The 21,144-nt window shown below is 36.9% G+C and overlaps 1 protein-coding gene across 2 annotated transcripts in view; it reads right to left on the reverse strand.

The window, feature by feature from the left end:
- Nucleotides 1-21,144, reverse strand: part of MAGI2 (membrane associated guanylate kinase, WW and PDZ domain containing 2) — a 1,518,597-nt gene that overhangs the window by 526,858 nt on the left and 970,595 nt on the right. For both annotated transcript variants that reach the window (XM_030933117.1, XM_030933118.1), the window contains exon 4: nucleotides 2,516-2,731. In XM_030933117.1, coding sequence (XP_030788977.1) covers nucleotides 2,516-2,731 — 216 coding nt within the window. The remainder of the gene's footprint in view (nucleotides 1-2,515; nucleotides 2,732-21,144) is intronic.

Below are 21,144 nucleotides of genomic sequence, written 5' to 3' on the forward strand. Positions count from 1 at the left end.
GTTCAAAAGGTGAAGAGTTGGAAAATGTGTATCAGAGGAGGTCAAAGAAATTCCTAAAGTCTCTACTCAATAAACATAAAGAAAAACAAAGACATTTCAAAGACCGGGATTGTCAAAGGACTTCTAATAATGGATGATGGACCATATTGTGGTTTAAGACTGTTCCGCTCATTTTTGAACAGTGGGTGAAGGGCTGCCCGATTTGTATATCTCTCGTCTCCCCATAACAGGAAAGAAAAGCACGGTATAAGGGCCACTTGTCCAGCAGGCTTATTTACAGAGCCACTGTTGGCAGCATCCATTGACTGTCTTAAAAACCTAGAGTTGGCTAATAGTTATTCTCTACTATCATCACGCTGAGGAATCCAGAGACAGTCATACGGCTAGGGTTGATCAAGAAGAGTTCAGTTTTATCCAGTTTCTCTGGGGATGATGAAGACCTCTTAACCATAAAAGCACATCATCTTTATGCTTAAGGTATGAATAGAAGGAAATTTTGCTTTCTAGATTCAGTAAGCACCATAATTAAACAAGTTTCTAGTTTAAAAGTCTGTGGATCAAGAATGCTTCATTTTATTTGCCCTACACAGATAAGAAATGAAATAGGGATCAGTGATCCTGGTTTAGCAGGAATATACTTTTTACACTTTTAACCACAAGATGTTAAACAGCAAGAAATTTTGCAAATGTTATCTGACCACAGCTTCTGCTTCTTTTTTGGTTACTGCTTCAACCCAGCTGAGTTGTTCGGCTTCTCACATCAAAGATCAGCTAAGAAAACTATGTACTATCGATTTAATTCAAATGTAATTACATAATTAAAAGCAAATATTTTGACACAGATACTTCAGAATCAAAAAAGAGGAAGGTATCTAATTGCTTGAAGATTGCCACATCCTTTCATAGGAGATAAGTTACATTACTTATAGTGATTTTTAGCATTTGTATCTAGAAATCAATGATGCTAGAGTCAGTGGATATATTTTAACTCGCATATATTAATGGAGGAGGTGGTCCTCCTCTGAGTAATCAAGATAAAAGCACCTTAGGTTTTCTACCATGATTAGCACAGATTCAATTTTTGATCTCCTTATGTTCATCTTATGTTCAATGAACAACACTTTTTGGCATTTTGAAAAAGGAAGATAACAAGTAAGCTTATGAAGTTTTTCCTTGATAAAAGTAACAGCATGAAAATTCAAATACTGTGTTAGTAGAGAAACAGTACAATAAACATGAAAATATAGACATCAAAGTGGTAGTAAGAAATATCTTAAGAATACTATGTATGAAAGGTACACACGCTAACAGTTTTTTAAAAACTTTAAATATGGACTTTAGATTTTTTCAATGCCCACTGCTATGCTACCATTAAAAAATAAAAAATAAAATGAAATTTTGGTAACTTACTCCAACAGGCTACCAAAATGCCATAGTTTTGTTGTTGTTTTGGTAATATTTATGAATAATTTTATTTTAAAAATCTATTTCTGATGCTGTATTAATAAGAAAAATGCAAATCCATACCTGGCACAAGCACATTTTATATTTGTGTCTAATTCTTTTGAGACAGAGTCTTGCTCTGTTGCCCAGGCTGGAGTACAGTGGCATGATGTGGGCTCACCGCAAGCTCCGCCTCCCAGATTCACGCCATTCTCCTGCCTCAGCCTCCCGAGTAGCTGGGATTAGAGGCACCTGCCACCACGCCTGGCTAATATTTTTGTATTTTTAGTAGAGACAGGATTTCACCGTGTTAGCGAGGATGTTCTCGATCTCCTGACTTTGTGATCCGCCCACCTTGGCCTCCCAAAGTGCTGGGATTACAGGCATGAGCCACTGCCCCAGGCCTATTTGTGTCTAATTCTTTACATATGTGGTATAATGATCATAAATCAAAGGCACGGCTATTATTTTCCTTGTTCAAGGGTAGTGGCTTCACATTGTTAATGTATAAAGATATATTCTTCATGTTTCCAGATCAGGTGGTAAGGAAAAAGAAACAAATATATGGGCATTCTGTAGTTGTAGCAATTTTGAAAATTGTATTCATCGAAGTTGTAAACTAAATCACATGACATAACCTCTACTGACAGAACTGCAAGCATAGCAAGACTTCTAGGAAGATTTTCTCTAATATTAACAAAGACCTCAAAACTTTACACAACCACATATAAGACTCATAATATCTTACAGAGGTTTCGATCATTCACTATATTGCTACTAATATTATATAATTGAAATAAAAAATTAAAGTAGTTGAAAGAATATGACAAAATTATTTTTTGGCATATTCTTTCAGCTACTTTAATTCCATGTCCTTTCCATTTGATATCATAATCTTCTCTCTTTGAAGATAATTATAATAATTTACATGTGAACACATAGATGTAAGAAATACATATGTGTGTGTATATATATATCTTACTATGTATCTGGATATGTATCTATGTGTACATATAAATCTTAGATCTAAAACAGTAGATTTATGAACCCATAAAAAATGTAAATGACTAACCTGGTGTTACTACTACTCCATTTCCATTGACCACAGGCCTCTCTTCCTCTTCCTCCTCAGGAGGCTCTATACTGGCTTTCTCCATGTTGCTCACTGATTTATTCCTCTTCCTTTTTCCTTCAGCACTTGGAGTGGCTCCTGGAAGTATCTGGTCTGTTACATTTAACAATAATGGTGCTGGTTCTGCTGGCGGCTTTGGGGTACCGTAGTAATTGTCTGCAAACAATACCAAAACATTCTTGGAGTTAAATATTTCTTCTGTGTACGTAATTTGTGAAGAATGGAAATTATATTAACAATTATATTAACACATATTTATCCTATTTTATATGTACATACATAGACACATACATATATATATGGTTTTCTGTCTATATCTATGTGTCTCTCTATATACATATTTATTTGTTCCTTCTGTTGTATTGGAATTTAATGCTTAGACATATAGATCGATCTTCATTCTCATCTTTGTGCCAAACCAAAATCTAGTCTTATGTGTTATTCCCAAGTGGTACGTAGTTAATTTTAAAATTATCCAAATTTTTATAACCAGACTTGATTATAACTTTTAAAAAAATAAGTATGTTAAGAGTACAGGTAATTTTTTTGTAGTGGGGGCATCTCACACTATTCTGGAAAGGGAAAGCACATTCTGCTATTCTGTAGCTTTCAAAGGATTATAGCTATTTCCTTGATGTGCACAGCAGCCTGCCTAGAGCTGTATCCCTGTGCCAGTCTAGTGGTTCCCATGGCTGCTGACAGTGGGCCTGCTGCTCTATTCACTCTTCAGATTACCACAGCTTTTTTTTTTTTTTTTTTTTTTGCCCACAGCTCCATTATCTGAGCTATGGAATCATCTGTTTCACCCATCCATCTGCAGCACTTTTTTGAAAAGAGAATCATTCTTATTTATTCCCATATTAAAACCTAGCATATAATAATCATGGAATAAATGTTTATTAAGTGACCATCTTTATTATTTCATTTTATTGAGACAGAGTCTCACTCTGTTGCCCAGACTGGAGGGCAATGGTACAATCTTGGCTCACTGATACCTCTGCCTCTTAGATTCGAGCAATTCTCGTGCCTCAGCCTCCCAAGTAGCTCACACTACAGGCGTGCACCACCATGTCTGGCTGATTTTTGTATTTTTAGTAGAGATGGGGTTTTGCCATTTTGCCCAGGGTGATCTCAAACTCCTGACCTCAAGTGATCCACCTGCCTCGGACCCCCAAAGTGCTGGGATTACAGGCATGAGCCACTGCACCCAGCTGTGAACATCTTTGTATGTTCAAGGTAAAACACTTTATTTAAAATAGCCTAACATTTTGATTGGTAAAGAACAGAGGTAGTGTTTTTTTGAAATCAATCTTACAAACCAACTTCGAACCTATATCAGTGTTTTCAGTTAATTGAGTAATTTATGCACTTATTTGCTCATTCATTCATTAAAATCTTTATTGGTACTAAGTTATGCACCCAGGCACTCCAGTATGTTTGAGAGAAAAAAGACGAATACAATACAATCCTTGTCTTCCAAGATGCTCAACAGTCTAGTAAGGGAGACCAAATTTGATGTCAAACAGAAAAGCATTATGACAGGGAACAGGAGTAAGCACTGCAATGGAGGAGATATACATAAGGAAGGAAGCACACCTCACTGTCTGCAAAGGCCACTAAACACATTTGGGAAAAAGGTGTGCTGTGAAAGGAACAACCATTAACCAGAAGACATAGAATTTAGGCTTGGCTTTTCTATATAACTAAAAGCAAGTTACTTAACCTCTGTAAGGCTCAATTTCTTCATCTGTAAGTAGGGAAAAGCAATAATTGTTCTAATCACCTGTGTTCTGGGCTGCAAAAAACCACAACCTACTCAAGTTAAATGTGATAGAGATGTGCTATATAAATATATAAGATGGCTAGTTGAGGGATATATTCCTCTGTTCTCTCGCTGCTATAAAGAATTGCCGGAGACTGTGTAATTTAGAAAGAAAAGAGGTTTCATATAACTCACATTTTCACATGGCTGGGGAGGCCTCAGGAAACGTACAATCATGGCAAAAGGAGAAGCAAGCGCCTTCTTCACAAGGCATCAGGAGGGACAATGAACACAGGAGGAACTACCAAATACTTATAAAACTATCAGATCTCGTGAGAACTCACTCACTAACATGAGAACAGGATGGGGGAAACTGCCCCCATGATTCAATTACCTCCACCTGGTCTCTTTCTTGACATGTGGGGATTATGGGGATTACAATTCAAGATGAGATTTTTGGTGGGGACACAGCCAACCCATGTCAACCCATGTCATGAGAAATAATGGCAGAAACAAAGGTGTCTACTCCAGACACTTATGTGGCCTTTGATAGCCCTGAAATCTCCAGGGGGACAGCCACCAAAGGGACAACACACAGTGCAAACTGCCTCCATGAGAATGGGCTCCAAACTGTCCTCAGCTGCTCTGATTTGGTCATTTCTAGGGAAAATTCCAGGTAGGATCATCTCATTGGCTGAGCCTCCATCACATGAGAGCACTTGGGCTGCCAAGGAAGTGGAAGAGATGTGCACTTTCCTTTGAGTTCAGTAGAGGGACTGGGAGGTAGAACCCTACTGAGAGGTGAAGTGGGCTAGGCTTCTGGGATGGGTGGGGACTTGGAGAACTTTTCTGTCTAACTAAAGGACTGTAAATGCACCAATCAGCGCTCTGTGTCTAGCTAAAGCTTTGTAAACGCACCAATCAGCACTGTAAAAACAGACCAATCAGCTCTCTGTAAAATGAACCAATCAGCAGGATGTGGGTGGGGGCAAACAAGGAAATAAAAGGGGCCACCGGCACCTGCAGCTGCAACCCAGTGGGGTGCCTGAAAACTTTGTTTTTTCGCCTTTTGCAGTAAATCTTGCTGCTGCTCACTCTTTGGGTCTGCACTACCTTTATGAACTATAACACTCACCGGGAGGGTCTGTGGCTTCATTCTTGAAGTCAATAAGACCAAGAACCCACCAGAAGGAACCAATTCTGGACACACTACCATCCACCCATTTTATCTTGGAGGCTCTCCAGGTAGAAAGGGTCTCCCCCTGGGTAGAAAGGGCCTTGGAATGCTGGCAGGTAGAAATGACAAATCTCCACTCCATTTGCCTTCTCACTGGGTTGTTGTGAAGATGAAGTAAGAATGTATGAGAAAGAGCTTTATAAAAAAAAAAACTATAAAAATTGCAGTGGTTTTAACGGCAGTGTAAACTTCATGCTGGCATAAAGTGAGCAAATATTCTGAAGGCTAGCTGTGCCAATAATGCCATTGCTCATCACTATAGATACTCACAGTAAGAGAGTAATGTAAGAAAAAAAATTAAGTTGTAAAGTGGTTCTTATCCACATACTATAAGTATACAACTTTTTTCTTTTACAGTCTGCAAAGTGGATAATACACACTCTGCTAAGTGTTACTATCTAATTTGATTTAGAGCATTTAAAGTGAATCAGACCTCTATATGTACCAGACAAATTCTGAGCAAACAAAAATGGACAGTTGCTCCCTAGAATCAATGAACTTTTATATTTCAGCATTCCTAAAGGCTAGCACAACTTTAGTTGTGTTGCTATGTTGCTATGCTTTCTATAGGATCTCAAGACATACTACTTACAAGCATAGTGTAAAACTAACCTATGCGTATCTCAATGAATGATACATGATTTTAAAGTAGTATTCTAATATCTTTAATACCTTTAATATATAGTACTAAGAAAAATGGATCACACTTCAGTGGTTTTTTCTTCCTATTTGTCTTGTCAATTTTAAATTTCCCTGAAGTAAAAAAGTAAATTTCCTTTTATTAATTAGACATAAATGCATAGCACAGGCTAAAACCAAATACTAAATAACAGATCCTGCTAAATTTATATTACTAATTACACCTATTGGTATATGATGTGACTGTAAATTGTACAGCAATATTCTATTTCTATAAGTATATTTATGAAATTACATCAGATTACATTTTATATGTAAAAATATGAATCATTAGTTAAGACATTAAGATTATTGGCAATACTAGCAATATAAGAGAAACACATACATAATCCATACTCTTACTACACTTGACAAATACAATTCATAGAGAATAAGCTACCCTAAGCCAACATTTTTATCTCATTGCATAATAACTAGGAAACCAGAAATACCTAGACCAATGGCTGAAGAATTAGCCAAGCAGTCAGGCAGCTATCTCATTGAACTGACTCCCTGATATAAATGCATTCAAATAAATGTATCAAGGATAAAACGTTCCTTTTAGGTAACATACCAGTATGTTTTCAGAAAAAAATAAATATCCAAACTGTTTCAAAATACAATTTGGAAAAATTGTTCCCTTAAAGATGACATGCCTATATGAATAGTGCCTGGATGTAGAAAATCTAAAATTAAAACAGACAAACAAAACCTCCACAAACCCACAACAATATGGTGTAATGCTTAACAGCATAAATCCTAGTGAGATAAACCTGACTTTGAATCCTGTGTCCTCTAATCTCACTACCTCTTTACATCCCTAAATCAATTCAGTTAAAGTGGGAATGTGGGGCTATAAGATGACCACAGTCACAAAAGCAACTATAACTATTACTACTGCTAGTATGTGCATGTAGTTCCATGCATGTAGTCCCACCTACTCAGGAGGCCGAGACAGGAGAATCGCTTAAACCTGAGAGGCGGAGGGTGCAGTCAGCCGAAATCGCGCCACGGCACTCTAGCCTGGCAACAGGGCAAGACTCCATCTCAAAGCAGTAGTGACCACTGCTACAATGTGCTAACCTGCTCACTGTCATGGGCATTTTACATATGTACTCTTGTATCAAATGGGGCGTAGGGTAACTCTTACCCCACAGTGCTGTTATATAGATTAACTCTTACCCCACAGTGCTGTTACACTAGATTAATGATACTAAAAGGATATATGACCTGACCAGATCAGAGTAGATGCTCAAAATAGGGTGCTACTTTTGGTATTTATTCATCACAATACAGCACGAAGTCATTCTGCCTATGCAGTTAAGAAAATAGAGACCAGGAAATTAAACTATTTCCTAATATTATATATAAAGCAAGTAGAAAACTTATATCTCTTTGACTTAAGAACCTCATCTCTTTTGAAAATACGCTGTTGCCTCTTAAGAGAAAAAAAAGTGTGATGCAATTGCAACCTGCCCAGAACTCGTAGTGGAGAACTTCATTCAAAGCCACAGTCAGTGAACACAAATGTCTCAGTTTCAAAAGGGAAAGGCAAAATTGCTACCAAATCATACAGCAAGGACAGTTTAGGAATTTTTCCATCCACTCCTTTAAAGATAAGAGTGTGTGTGTGTGTATTTTGAGTACAGGCTTTTCTAGAGCACTTTTCACGGAATATGTTTGTACTTGTGAAGAATGATCTGTACATTAGCAGTTTTGTGTAAGTTTAATATCAAATTCCACTAACTTATTGAGTATAACAAAATGATACATAAAATTTTCACCTTAATTCTGTCATATTTGAATAATCTATAAATTTACATAGTCTTCTTTGTAATCAATGCCTGCAAATTAAGAGAGAAAGTCATTTCAGGACCCTGACTTATTCTTCAGTTTTTTAACTACCTGTGAACAGATTCTTTTTTTCATCAAGGTGTGGCTATGAAAATGTGAAACAGGATGACTGTACTCTGTTATACAAATAGAAAAGTTGACCGGGCGCTGTGGCTCACGCCTGTAATCCTAGGACTTTGGGAGACTGATGCGGGCAGATCATGAGGTCAAGAGAGAGAGACCATCCTGGCCAACCTGGTGAAACTCCGTCTCTACTAAAAATACAAAAATTAGGTGAGCATGTTGGTATGTGCATGTAGTCCCACCTATTCAGGAGGCTGAGGCAGGAGAATCGCTTGAACCTGGGAGGAGGAGAGTGCAGTCAGCCGAAATCGTGCCACTGCACTCCAGCCTGGCAACAGGGCAAGACACCATCTCAAAAAAGAAAAAAGAAAAGAAACGTTTTCCAAAAATTTGAATAAAGAGAATAGCCCATTGTCAATAATTTATTTTATAATAAAAACATTTAATAAATTCCCATTTACACAGGACACTCACACAATGTATTGCAAAGGGAGAGGGACTAAAATAGATTATGAACTAAACCTGCCAGGCAAAGTCCTTGCAAAACCTAATCCCTTACCCATTTTAAGGCAGACCTATCCCTAGGTCATCTGAAAGCAATGAGAATAGCTTTCTAAATAACTTTTCATGTACTGTACTTGAAACCATCATGGAATTATTCTTCTGCTTTCTCTGTAGTCAACTGACCTTTGCATAAAAGTTGTATTTTAAGTTTCTAAAGTGATGATTTTACCTTTCTTCTGGTTCCTCCCAGATTTTTTCACATTGATTTAGTGGTAAGGCTAACGGGAAAAACAGGAATACGGAACAATTTCAACGAATTGTAAACTGTTTCCTTTTTTGTACCCCCAGTCTTCAGTGAATGGTAATAGACACCAAAATATTATTTTCTGAGATGCATCATATTCTTTATGCTTTTAAATCCCAGTATTATGACAAGAAATAGGAAAGACACTAAAAACCAATTTTAGGTATGAGGAAATGTAAAAATGCAAGTAGCAGATACTTTGAAACACTTTCATTTACTTCTAACACCTTTTATCTTTAAACAAGATCAGTTTTCATGATGGAAACATATCATTTGCTATTTAGTTTATTTGGCTTTTTAAGTTGTAGATTCAGATGCTTACTCTGTTGTTTCAGTCCTTTTGGTGTATAATAATATGTGTAGGTTTTATATCAAATAACCATAGATCCTTCCATATGGCTCCCAAGTGGAGATGGGTTTTACGAAGGTAATAAATATACTTGTCTTCAAGATACCACAGAGATTAAGGTCATGACTGCTATTCCTCCCAAATATTCTCAAATCCTTTTTTCCCATTTTGGTAAATGGAAAGAATGAATTTTGGATAGAGGCTCAGTAGAAGAGAGATGACTGCCTGCAAACAGCACAGCTCATCAATGGGATTCTCAGAGAGCTTGAGGATATGTCTTCGTGTTGGAAACAATATGTGGCAAACTTTAAATGGTTGAGAATCATGTTTGTTTTTATAGTTTTATAAATGAAGCAAATAGTTTGATGCTTGGCCTCCTTAATAGCACCTGCAAAAATTGACTCTGACATTAAACAGAGGAAAGATTTAGAGTTCCAACTGATCATAATTATGTTAGAAAACTTGCCAGATTGTATGTAAACAATCATTTTATACACATCAGAGATTTAGATGTATATTAATAGAAATAGATAAAACATCAAAGGATCCCAAATTCAAGCTTTAAGACATGTTTAACATATTAAACAAGAGATAGTAATGAGTTAAAACTATTACCAAAAATCATTCTAACTCATGTCACCCATGGCAAAAGAATCACAGTCATATGGCTATAGTTAGTAAACGAAGTGAGTAAATATAACCCAGAAAATATTCTACTTTTCTAAATTTGGATTTTCTACCAGAAAATAAGACAGAAATTCTTACTGCAGAATTCTTTTGTCAACCAATTTTTGAAATTCTTTTTGTAAGCAGCTCTGATGCTTACACTTGGTTCTGAAAAAAAACAAAAATATATCATTTCCTCATCATGTCAAATGTAGTTAGCAGCTTGAAACCAAGATGCAGAAACTCCCTGACCTCGAAAGATGTCTTTTTCTTTTGTGGTGAGAAAGTATTACTCTTACACGTATCAGAAATAAGAAAAACATACAAAATAGCATTTTGTCATCAATACTTATACTGAACAGTAAATTGCTGAATTTTTAGAAATTCAGTGTTTAAGTGACTTTCAGAAAGTCCACAACTTTACAAAAAGTGGGAATATTTCTTTTTTCTCATACATGGAATTGAATTATTCTTAAAAAAACCCCACCTAAGAATTTCAAATTTGTTGTAAATTAAATTAATGCTGGTATCACAATGTAATCTCCAATGACATACATCTTAAATTTACTGTATTATTCACCAGTGCTCTCCAGAAAGTCATGCAGATAGTTCAATTTGACTAACATTTCCTGACACTTGTTTGCAAGTCCTCAGAGGTCATTCCGACTGAATATTCATTTATTCACGTTAGCTAATGTAGACAGGCACAGGATAAATCTTTGATAAATGTATGTCCACAGACTGGCTAGGGAAGGTGGTTTGCTCATGTAAAGGAAATTGGACACTCTTTCTTTCAGTGACTCTTCCCTTCAGGTGTTATCAGAGTAGCTCAGAACATTTCCCACCTGCACCAGATAGCAGATGGAAAGAAATTATAAAGAAGTCACATATGATTTGCTGATGTCAAATATACACCTGCTTCCAAAAGAAGACATTTGAATATTTATAACTATAACATAAACTTTAAATTCATGAGTATATCCCATTTAAACAATGTATTAAATCCCTTAGAATAGCACAATCTAGTAAAAATGGAATGCAAGCCACAAATACGAGCCACATATATGTAATTTAATTTTTTTATTTGTTTTTAATTTTCTTTTCCTTGCTAAAGGAGATGCGGATTTTTATTTATTTATTTATTTTTATTTATTTATTTTTAGGGACATGGTCTCACTATGTTGGCCAGGCTGGTCTCAAACTCCTAGCTTCAAGCCATCCTCCTACCTTTGGTCTCCCAAAGCACTGAAATTACAGGCATGAGCCACCACACCTGACCAATCATCTTAAAATTTTCTAGGTAGCCACATTAAAAAAGAAAAAATGTGAAAGTAATTTTAATATTTTTCTTTACCCAATATATCCAAAATGTTGTAATTTTAATACATAATCAATAAAAAAGTTACTGTGATATTTTATTATTTTAATACTAAGTCTTCAATTTCCAGTGTACAGTTTACATTTACAGCACACCTTAATTGGGACAAGCCCCATTTCACATATTTTATAGCCATATGTTACTAGCAGCTACTATACTGGACAGCACAGCCTTAGATAATCCCTTTCCTCAAATATCGTTTTAAATTACTATATTGTCACCTGAGTAACTCATTTTTCTCACAAACAATAAGCTGAACATCTCTGTTGTAAATAACTGAGAAAATTGAGTAGACACCAAAACACAATAACAACTGTAGGTGACAATGTGTCAATGATATTTCTCTTGTTTGATTGCTTTGGTCCATTGAGTACCTGTAAAATGTTATTAAGCATCTAACAGATGTACATGTCTTAGCAACACTCTCTCATTCTGCTTCCTAATCATCTATTTTATCACTTTATCTTAACTTGAAATATTCATTTTTAACTTTATTATTAAGATATAGGATAGAAGGTGGAAAAAAAAGAATGAATGTTTTAGGTAAATAAGCATGGACTTGTGTGAGGACCCTGTTCTGGTGTTCAGGGATAGGACTGAAGCGCCCTCTTTATAATAATTAGTCATAACTCACAGACAGAGGGATTGTTGACTCATGGCAGTAGTGTGGGAACAGACAATATTCACAGTCATCCTTTTCTCTTGTATTTTCCCTGTAACTCCCTCTCACTTTGATCCCCCATGGTGTTCAGTACCCAGTGCCTCATGCTTCTCTTTTCATTAGGCTTCTACTTTCACACCTCATGCTCGAAACAATTCCAATTTTCTTTTTTTCTGGACACATGATATGTGTCCCGTTTCCAATTTCCTTTCAGTCTTGACAAGTGACTGGGTTACCACTCTGGTAAACTAAACTAAGATGTCAAGGATTAAAATCGATTTAAGAGGCTCCATATGATACCTGCATTTTAATTAGAGTTAAAACTCTAATCCAAAAGGTTAATCTTAAAACTGGGGAAATAACTAGTCAACCACTGGAAGAACTTATTTTTCAGAGGAGCCTTTGGTGCTCCTCAAATCACAGTGGAGGTGTTATCCTTGGCAGTCAGGGCTCCTGGCAGGGAGATATGATGACCCTGCTCCTTCAGGGAACTCAAGCAAAATGCAGATGCAAAGATATTTGGAAAACAGTACTGAATAAAAAATAACTTTAGTATAATTCCAGCTAGTGACAAACTTATAAGTCTACCTTTTGGAATGGAAACCTTTGGCAATTGTATTATTAATGTAATTATTAAGGTTTTTTTTGTTTGTTTTTTGTTTTTTTTGAGACAGAGTCTGACTCCATCACCAGGCTGGAGTGTAGCGGCATGATCTTGGCTCACTGCAATCTCTACCTCCTGGGTTCAAGTTATTCTCCTGCCTCAGCCTCCCAAGTAACTGAGGCTACAGGCACACACCTCCACGTCCAGCTAATTTTTGTGTATTTAGTAGAGATGGGGTTTCACTATGTTGGCCAGGATGGTCTTGATCTCTTGACCTTGTGATCCGCCCGCTTTGGCCTCCCAAAGTGCTGGGATTACAGGCATGAGCCACCGTGCCTGGCTTTGTTTAAGATTTTTAAGTGTCTAGTGAGCTCAATGCTTAAGAGACAATCCCTTCATGGCTTAGTGAATGAGAAAATGAAAGTGAAATTTTGACAAATTTATAGATCGGCATTTGTACAAAGCTCAACAGATTCTTGTGATAGTCATCTTAATTAAATTTTTTCTTCAAAAATTGATAAAGAAAACTGAACCTTTCAAAGACAACACTATTTTTCTCATACAACATTTATAGCTTGTTGTATAACTTCCTTCTCCCAATGGTGCTATCAATTGTGATACTATAAAATTACTGAGAAATTAGAAGACCTCTACCACTATTTTTGGTCACTGTCTTGTAAATACAATACCCAGGAAAATTTCTCATTAATCTTAATCTGATTGTTGGTTAATGATTAAAGAAATTTGCCAAATACCAAATCTCTAACCCTCAGTTGCTAATAAATCAGAAAAACAATAAAAAAGAAATTTCATTTCTCCTTGAAGAATTTGGTTACTAGATTTTCCCCAGCTGTCTTGACATGGTAAGAGCTCTGACACAGAGTCACTGGATCTGGGTTCTAAACAGGGTTCTACCACTAACCTCCTAAATGACTGTGAACTGGGCAGCAAACTCCCCTCAACCTCAGATTCCTCACTGTGAAAATACAGAATTAGGACATATCTCTAAAATACTCCTCACCTCCAAAATTCTGTAATGAAAAATTTAAAGGATGCAAGGACAACAGGTTTTATTTCTTTTTCATCATATTAGAAAGCCCTGAATTGATAATGAATAGAGAATAACAATAAACTAAAGCCAACAGTTTCACTTACTTGAGAACCTGGACGCATTTGCTTTCCTGACATAAATGTGGAAAACTGTCATTTGACTGTATCTTTATATGTCTTTGCACAATCCCTTCTGCGAAAGTGGTTGTGGTTGCAGAGTGTTTCTATTTTTATTCCAAGCCTTTCATTTGCATCCATCCCTGTTGGTGAATTAGAGAGTCCCTAAGTATATCTCCCATAGGATGTAGACTATGATTACTTTGTGGAAGGTCATATATAAAGCACTTCGACTTTCTATTTTAGTCTATGTGATACTTTAAAATTTACTGACTTTTTTGGAGTTGACATTTTCATTGTAATCACCTTGTGATCTGTGGGCCACAAACATAAAGCCTACATGTTAGATTATGGTTAACGTTAGCAGCAATTTAGATGTAAGTAGTACTAATGCATAAGTCAGAAAAACAACGAACAAACCAAAGAGCTTAAGAAGGTTTTCTTTAGCTTTTTGGTATATAACCCTAGGCTTTGACTGCATGATGCTAGCATGTCTTACTTAACCTGGATTTTCTTTTACCTCTGAATCAATATGACAAAGAAAACTCTGTCTGAACTATCGGCATTTTATATTTAAAACTCTGGAAATCAACTACTAATTCTTTAAAGGTGTATATTTTACTGAGGTATATCTCTTCTACTCATCACATTTTTATATTATAACTTGGCCTTTCATACCACCCTTCAAATTATATAGCAAATTATGAAGTGTCACAAATAAGAGTTTATTTGGAAAACCTGTTGAATTACTGAGAAATGAGCAAAGTAGGGAAATAAATGTGTGGGTCAAAAAGACCAGAAAATAAATAGGAAGAAGAAAAGAAAAGTAAGGACAAGGAGGCATTGGAGAAAGATGTGGAAAATAGATGATGAAGAGGAGAACACGAAAGAGGAAGAAGAGAAGTGTCATGTGTAATTTCATGAAGCTGTAAGTTTCCAGTGTAATCTCTGAGGTGACATTTTGGCCCAAAGCCACACACATAAGGTCATCTGTGATGACCTGGTATCTGAGAAGATACTAGAGCTGCACTATGCAATATGGTAGCCATTTGTTTTTTTTTGTTTTTTTTTTTTTTTTTTTGAGGCGGAGTCTCGCTCTGTCGCCCAGGCTGGAGTGCAGTGGCCGGATCTCAGCTCACTGCAAACTCCGCCTCCCGGGTTTACGCCATTCTCCTGCCTCAGCCACCCGAGTAGCTGGGACTACAGGCGCCCGCCACCTCGCCCGGCTAGTTTTTTGTATTTTTTAGTAGAGACGGGGTTTCACCGTGTTAGCCAGGGTGGTCTCGATCTCCTGACCTCGTGATCTGCCCGTCTCGGCCTCCCAAAGTGCTGGGATTACAGGCTTGAGCCACCGTGCCGGGCCGCCATTTGTTACATCTAGCTGTTGAGGACTTGAAATGTGGCTAATTTGAGTTGAGATGTGCTGTCAATATAAATTGTACACTAGCTCTTAGTACCACAAAAGAAGTAAAATATCTTAGTAATCATTTTCACATTGATTATTTGTCAAAATGGTAATATCTTCCATCTCACTTCCTGGGCTAGTTCTTCTGAAAAAAAGTAAGACTCAATAAGTAGTCAACTACTAGTAAGTAATGATGTCCATAACTCATAAGAGTGAGTGAAGGTGAGGAGTCATCAACTTAAGGATCCAGGACAATAGACACTTGATAGGCGAGAAACTCAGTCAGAAAGAATATCAAGGGCTACAAGGGGGTGTTGAACCTCTTATTGGCTAACCAAGCCAACGGCAGCTGAGTGATGTGCAGAGGGGAAGGTTATCATACATCTAATCATCTTGTCATTCATGGAGCAAGCATTTACTGATAGCCTATTATTTGCCAGACACAGGTTAACTCAAGGAACAGTGGTGAACGAAATAAGCACAGTCCTCTTTGAAGTTTACCTTCTACTGAGGGAGATAAATATTAATAGAAAAATCACACAAATACAAAATTATAAACTCTGATAAGAGCTGAAAAGGTCAAGTGGTGGTGTTTTGAGAACTCCAAGAAGAGTTCAAATTAGCCTTTTTAAGAAAAAAATAGAGGGCTGGGCACGGTGGCTCACGCCTATAATCCCAGCACTTTGGGAGGCCAAGGCAGGCGGATCACGAGGTCAGGAGATCGAGACCATCCTGGCTAACACGGTGAAACCCCATCTCTACTACAAATACAAAAAAATTAGCTTGGTGTGGTAGCAGGTGCCTGTAGTCCCAGCTACTCGGGAGGCTGAGACAGGAGAATGACATGAACCTGAGAGGCGGAGGTTGCAGTGAGCCAAGATCGTGCCATTGCACTCCAGCCTGGGCGACAGAGCGACACTTTGTCTCAAAAAAAGAAAAAAGAAAAAAATTGGAATTATGATTGAATACCCAGTCCTTTTCCCTTAATCTGTGCCAAAATATTTACAGATCAATACAGATCTTTAGGAAATGCATGTTGTTTAACCATGAGAAATAAAATTGCTCCACTGTTCTTAAACTTGTCCTTAGTACTTTTCTAAAAGCCAAATGGCTAAACTATATGGAAATGTATATACGTGTGTGTGTGTTTGTATGTGTGCTTCCCAAATAAATCCAGTTGCTTGCCAAATCGAAAATTAGCAACATTTCTGCTAATTAGCCAGATAAGCTCTTCTTCTCTCAGTTTAACCCAAGACATAGTCTCTACTGAAAATACCTCTAACATTCACAAATCCAAGAGCCGTGCAGTTTGAAATCAAAAGTTTTGTTTTTTACAATAGAAATCTAATTGAAGCTAGAAGTGACAGCAGGTTTAACCTGATATGGACCTTTGTTTCTAGACTGATGACCAGTGTAGTCTGGTCATGTCCTGCTTCTGATAGTGGGGGAGCAAGAAGAGTTGGTGAAGCGGAGACTTCTCCATAGTACTGATGTCTACAGTGAAATTAGAAAAAAATTGAGTAAAATGAAGTAAAGGCTCGAGAGGTGCAGAGAAGGAAAAGCAGTCCAGGCAGAGGGCACACATTTGCAAAGCCTTGAATCTGGAGAAATAATAGTAGCTTGGAAGAACCAATAGGAAAACACTCAGGCTAGAGATAATATGGAGCCAAATAGGCTTTGTTAAAGATTTGGGTCAATTTCCAAGAAATAAAAGGAAGCCTATGGGTTTTTAAAGGCATTCAGGTTTGTTTTTAAAATAGATGTCAGGTTGCAGGATGTAACAGAGATTGGAGGCAGCAAGAGTGAAAGTCTTGAGGTCAATGAGGGATATTTACAGGGGTAAAGATGGTATCTTTGAAATCGCCTTTGTAAAAATTATAACTGAAGAAATCATGACAGTGAAAGAGATCTATCCTAACTGAGTCCATCTTGCTTTTAACATCCAAATTGCTTTTGTTCATATCTGGGTGCAGGCTGAACTAACTTTGGGAGGAACTTATAGTTTAACTTTGAAACAAAGAAGAAAACAGCTGTTTCCCAAAACAAACCCCCTTTTTGCCTGGTTATTAGATTGCCTTTGCAGGACTAACAAATTAGCCACAAAATTAACAATTACAGTTTAAGAGTCACTGTTTTAAAACCTGAGATCAGGGCTTGAGATATTTTGCAGACCCTGCATTTCAAGGCATCCATTGACACCACCTAGATCGATAACCTGGCTCATCTAGTCCTGTCCCCACCCCGCCCCCGCCCACCCCACTCAGGAACTGACTCACAGCAAGAGGACAGTATCAACTCTCTATGATTTATCTTCCAGCTGACCAATCAGCACTCCCTACTTTCTGACCCTCTACTCACCAAATTATTCTTAAAAACCCTGATCCCAGATTTTCAGGGAGACTGATTTGAGTAATAATAAAACTCTGGCCTCCCATATAGCTGGCTCTGTGTGAATTAAACTCTTTATTGTGATTCCCCTGTCTTGATAAATTGGCTTTGTCTGAGCCCTGGGCCAGGAGAACCTGTTGGGTGGTTATAGCTTGGGCTAGTGGAAGGTGATGGAATAGAGACAAAGATGGTACCAATTAGGTTCCAAAGGAGAAGAACAGAAAACAGAGTAATGGTTAGGAAGGAACTATTATGAGCAGCTTGTGCTTGAAGTCTTTTTCTTGATGACCTCCCCTTATCTCATTTGGAAATAAGCAGTCTTGGACAGATCTAAATTTGCTCCTAATACTCAGGATTTCTTTTAAAAAAAAAAAATTCAATAGGATTTTGGGGAATAGGTGGTGTTTGGTTACACGGATAAGATCTTTAGCTGTAATTTCTGAGATTTTGGTGCACTCAGCAGCTGAGCAGTGTTCACTGTACCCAATGTGTAGTATTTTTATCCCTTGCTCCTCTTCCATGCTTCCCCGAGTCCTCGGTCTGTTGTATCATTCTTATGCCTTTGTGTCGTCATAGCTTAGCTCCCACTCATAAGTGAGAACATACAATGTTTAGTTTTCCATTCCTGAGTTACTTCATTTAAAATAATGGTCTCCAACTCCATCCAGGTTGCTGGGAATGCCATTATTTCATTCCTTTTTATGGCTTAATAGTATCCCACTACACACACACACACACACACACACACACCACATTTTCTTTATCCACTCATTAATTGATGGACATTTGAGCTGGTTCCATAGTTTTGTAATTGCAAATTGTAGCTGGCTATAAACGTGTGTGCAAGTGTCTTTTTCATATAATGACTTCTTTTCCTCTGGGTAGATACCCAGCAGTGGGATTGCTGGATAGAATGGTAGATCTACTTTTAGTTCTTTAAGAAATCTCCATACTGTTTTCCAAAGAGGTTGTACTAGTTCACATTTCAACCAGCAGTGTAAAAGCATTCCATTTTCACCACATCCATGCCAACATCTATTTGTTTTCAATTTTTTAAATTATGACCCTTCTCGCAGGAATAAGATGATATCACATTGGGGATTTGATTTGCATTTTTCTGATAATTAGTGATGTTGAGCATTTTTTCATGTGTCTTGGCTATTTGTATATCTTTTTGTAAGAATTGTTTATTCATATTCTTAGCCTACTTTTTGATGGGATTATTTGTTTTTTTCCTTGCTGATGTGTTCCTTGTAGTTCCTTATAGATTCAGAATATTAGTCCTTTGTCACATGTATAGTTTGCAAGGATTTTCTCCCATTCTGTGAATTGTCTGTTTACTCTGCTGATTATTTATTTTGCTGTGTAGAAGCTTTTTAGTTTAATTAAGTACCAACTATTTATCTTTGTTTCTGTTGTATTTGCTTTTGAGTTCTTGGTCATGAAGTCTTAGCCTAAGTCAATGTCTAGAAGGGTTTTTCCGATGTTATCTTCTAGGATTTTTATAGTTTCAGGTCTTAGATTTAAGTCTTTCTTCTATCTTGAGTTGATTTTTGTATAAGGTGAGAGATGAGGATCCTGCATGAATCTTGCCAATTATCTCACCACCATTTGTTGAATAGGATGCCCTTTCTCCACTGTACGTTTTTGTTTGCTTTGTTGAAGGTCAGTTGCCTGTAAGTATGTGGCTTTGTGTCCGGGTTCTCTATTCTGTTCCATTGGTCCATGTGGCTATTTTTATGCTAGAACCATGCTGTTTTGGTGACTATAGCCTTATAGTATAGTTTGAGGTTGGGTAATGTGATGCCTCCAAATTTGTATTTTTTGCTTAGTCTCACTTTGGCTACACAGGCTTTTTTGGTTCCATGTGAATTTTAGGATTGTCTTTTCTAGTTCTGTGAAGAATGGTGGTGGTATTTTGATGGGAATTGCACTGAATGTAAAGATTGCTTTTGGCAGTATTGTCATTTTCACAATATTGATTCTACTCATCCATGAGCATGAGATGTGTTTCCATTCATTTGTGTTGTCTATGAGTTATTTCAGCAGTGTTTTGTAGTTTTCCTTGTAGAGATCTTTCACCTCCTTGGTTAGAGATATTCCTAAGTTGTTGTTGTTGTTGTTACTATTATTATTTTGATTATTGTTCCAGCTATTGTAAAAGGAGTTGAGTTCTTGGTTTGATTCTCACCTTGGTTGCTGTTCGTGTATAGCAATGCTACTGTTTGTGTATGTTGATTTTATATCTTGAAACTTTACTGAATTCATTTATCAGATCTAGGAGCTTTTTGGATGAGTCTTTAGGGTTTTCTAGGTATTCAATCATATCATTGGCAAACAGCAACAGTTTGACTTGCTCTTTGCTGGTTTGGATGTCCTTTACTTCTTTCTCTTGTTGAATTGGAAAAAAAAAAAAAAAAAGCCAAGATATTCAGGCAACAACTAGCACAATGAATAGAATAGTACCTCACATTTCAATACTAACATTGAATGTAAGTGGCCTAAATGCAATAGTTAAAAGATACAGTGGAACATGACAAGAATGCTGGGGCTAAGACTTTCAGTACTATCTTGAATAGAAGTGGCTAGCCAGTACTGTGTTAAAAGAAGTGGCGAAAGTGAACATCCTTATTGTGTTCCAGTTCTCAGGGGAAATGCTTTCAACTTGCTCCATTCAGAAAAATGTTGGCTGTGGATTTATCATAGATGGCTTTTATTACAAGGTATGTCCCTTCTACGCCAATTTTGATGAATGTTTTAATCATAAAGCGATGCTGAATATTGTCAAATGCTTTTTGTGCATACATTGAGATGATTTTTGTAGCTTTTGGTTTTAATTCTGTTTATGTGGTGTATCACATTTATTGATTTATGTTAAAACATCCTTGCATCCCTGAGATGAAACACACTTGATCTTGGTGGATTATCTTTTGAATATGCTGTTGGATTCAGTTCACTAGTATTTTGATGAGAATTTTTGTATCTATATTCATCAGGGATATTGGTCTGTAGCCTTTTTTTTTTTTTTGATTTGTGCTCTTTCAGACATTTTGATGTAGGCATTTAATGCTCTGAACTTTCCTCTAAGTACCACTTTTGCTGTATTCCAGAGCTATTCACAGGTTGTGTCACTATTATCATTCATTTCAAAGAATTTTTAAATTTCCATCTTGAATCAATGTTGACCCAATAATCATTCAGGAGCAGGTTAATTTCCTTGTATTTGCATAATTTTGAGGGTTCTTTTTGGAGTTGAATTACAATTTTATTCCACTCTGATCTGAGACAGTATCTGATATAATTTCAATTTTCTTAAATTTACTGAGAATGGTTTGGTGGCCTATCATATAGTCTGTCTTGGAGATTCTTCCATGTGCTGATGAAGAGAGCGTATATTCTGCAGTTGTTGTGTAGAATGTTCTGTAAATATCTGTTAAATCCATTTGTTCTATGGTATAGTTTAAGTCCGCTGTTTCTTTTTGATTTCCCATCTTTGTGACCTGTCTAATGCTGTCAGTGGAGTACTGAAGTCCCTGACTATTATCGTGT

This window comes from Rhinopithecus roxellana, chromosome 6 (genome assembly GCF_007565055.1).
Source record: "Rhinopithecus roxellana isolate Shanxi Qingling chromosome 6, ASM756505v1, whole genome shotgun sequence".
NCBI lineage: Eukaryota > Metazoa > Chordata > Mammalia > Primates > Cercopithecidae > Rhinopithecus > Rhinopithecus roxellana.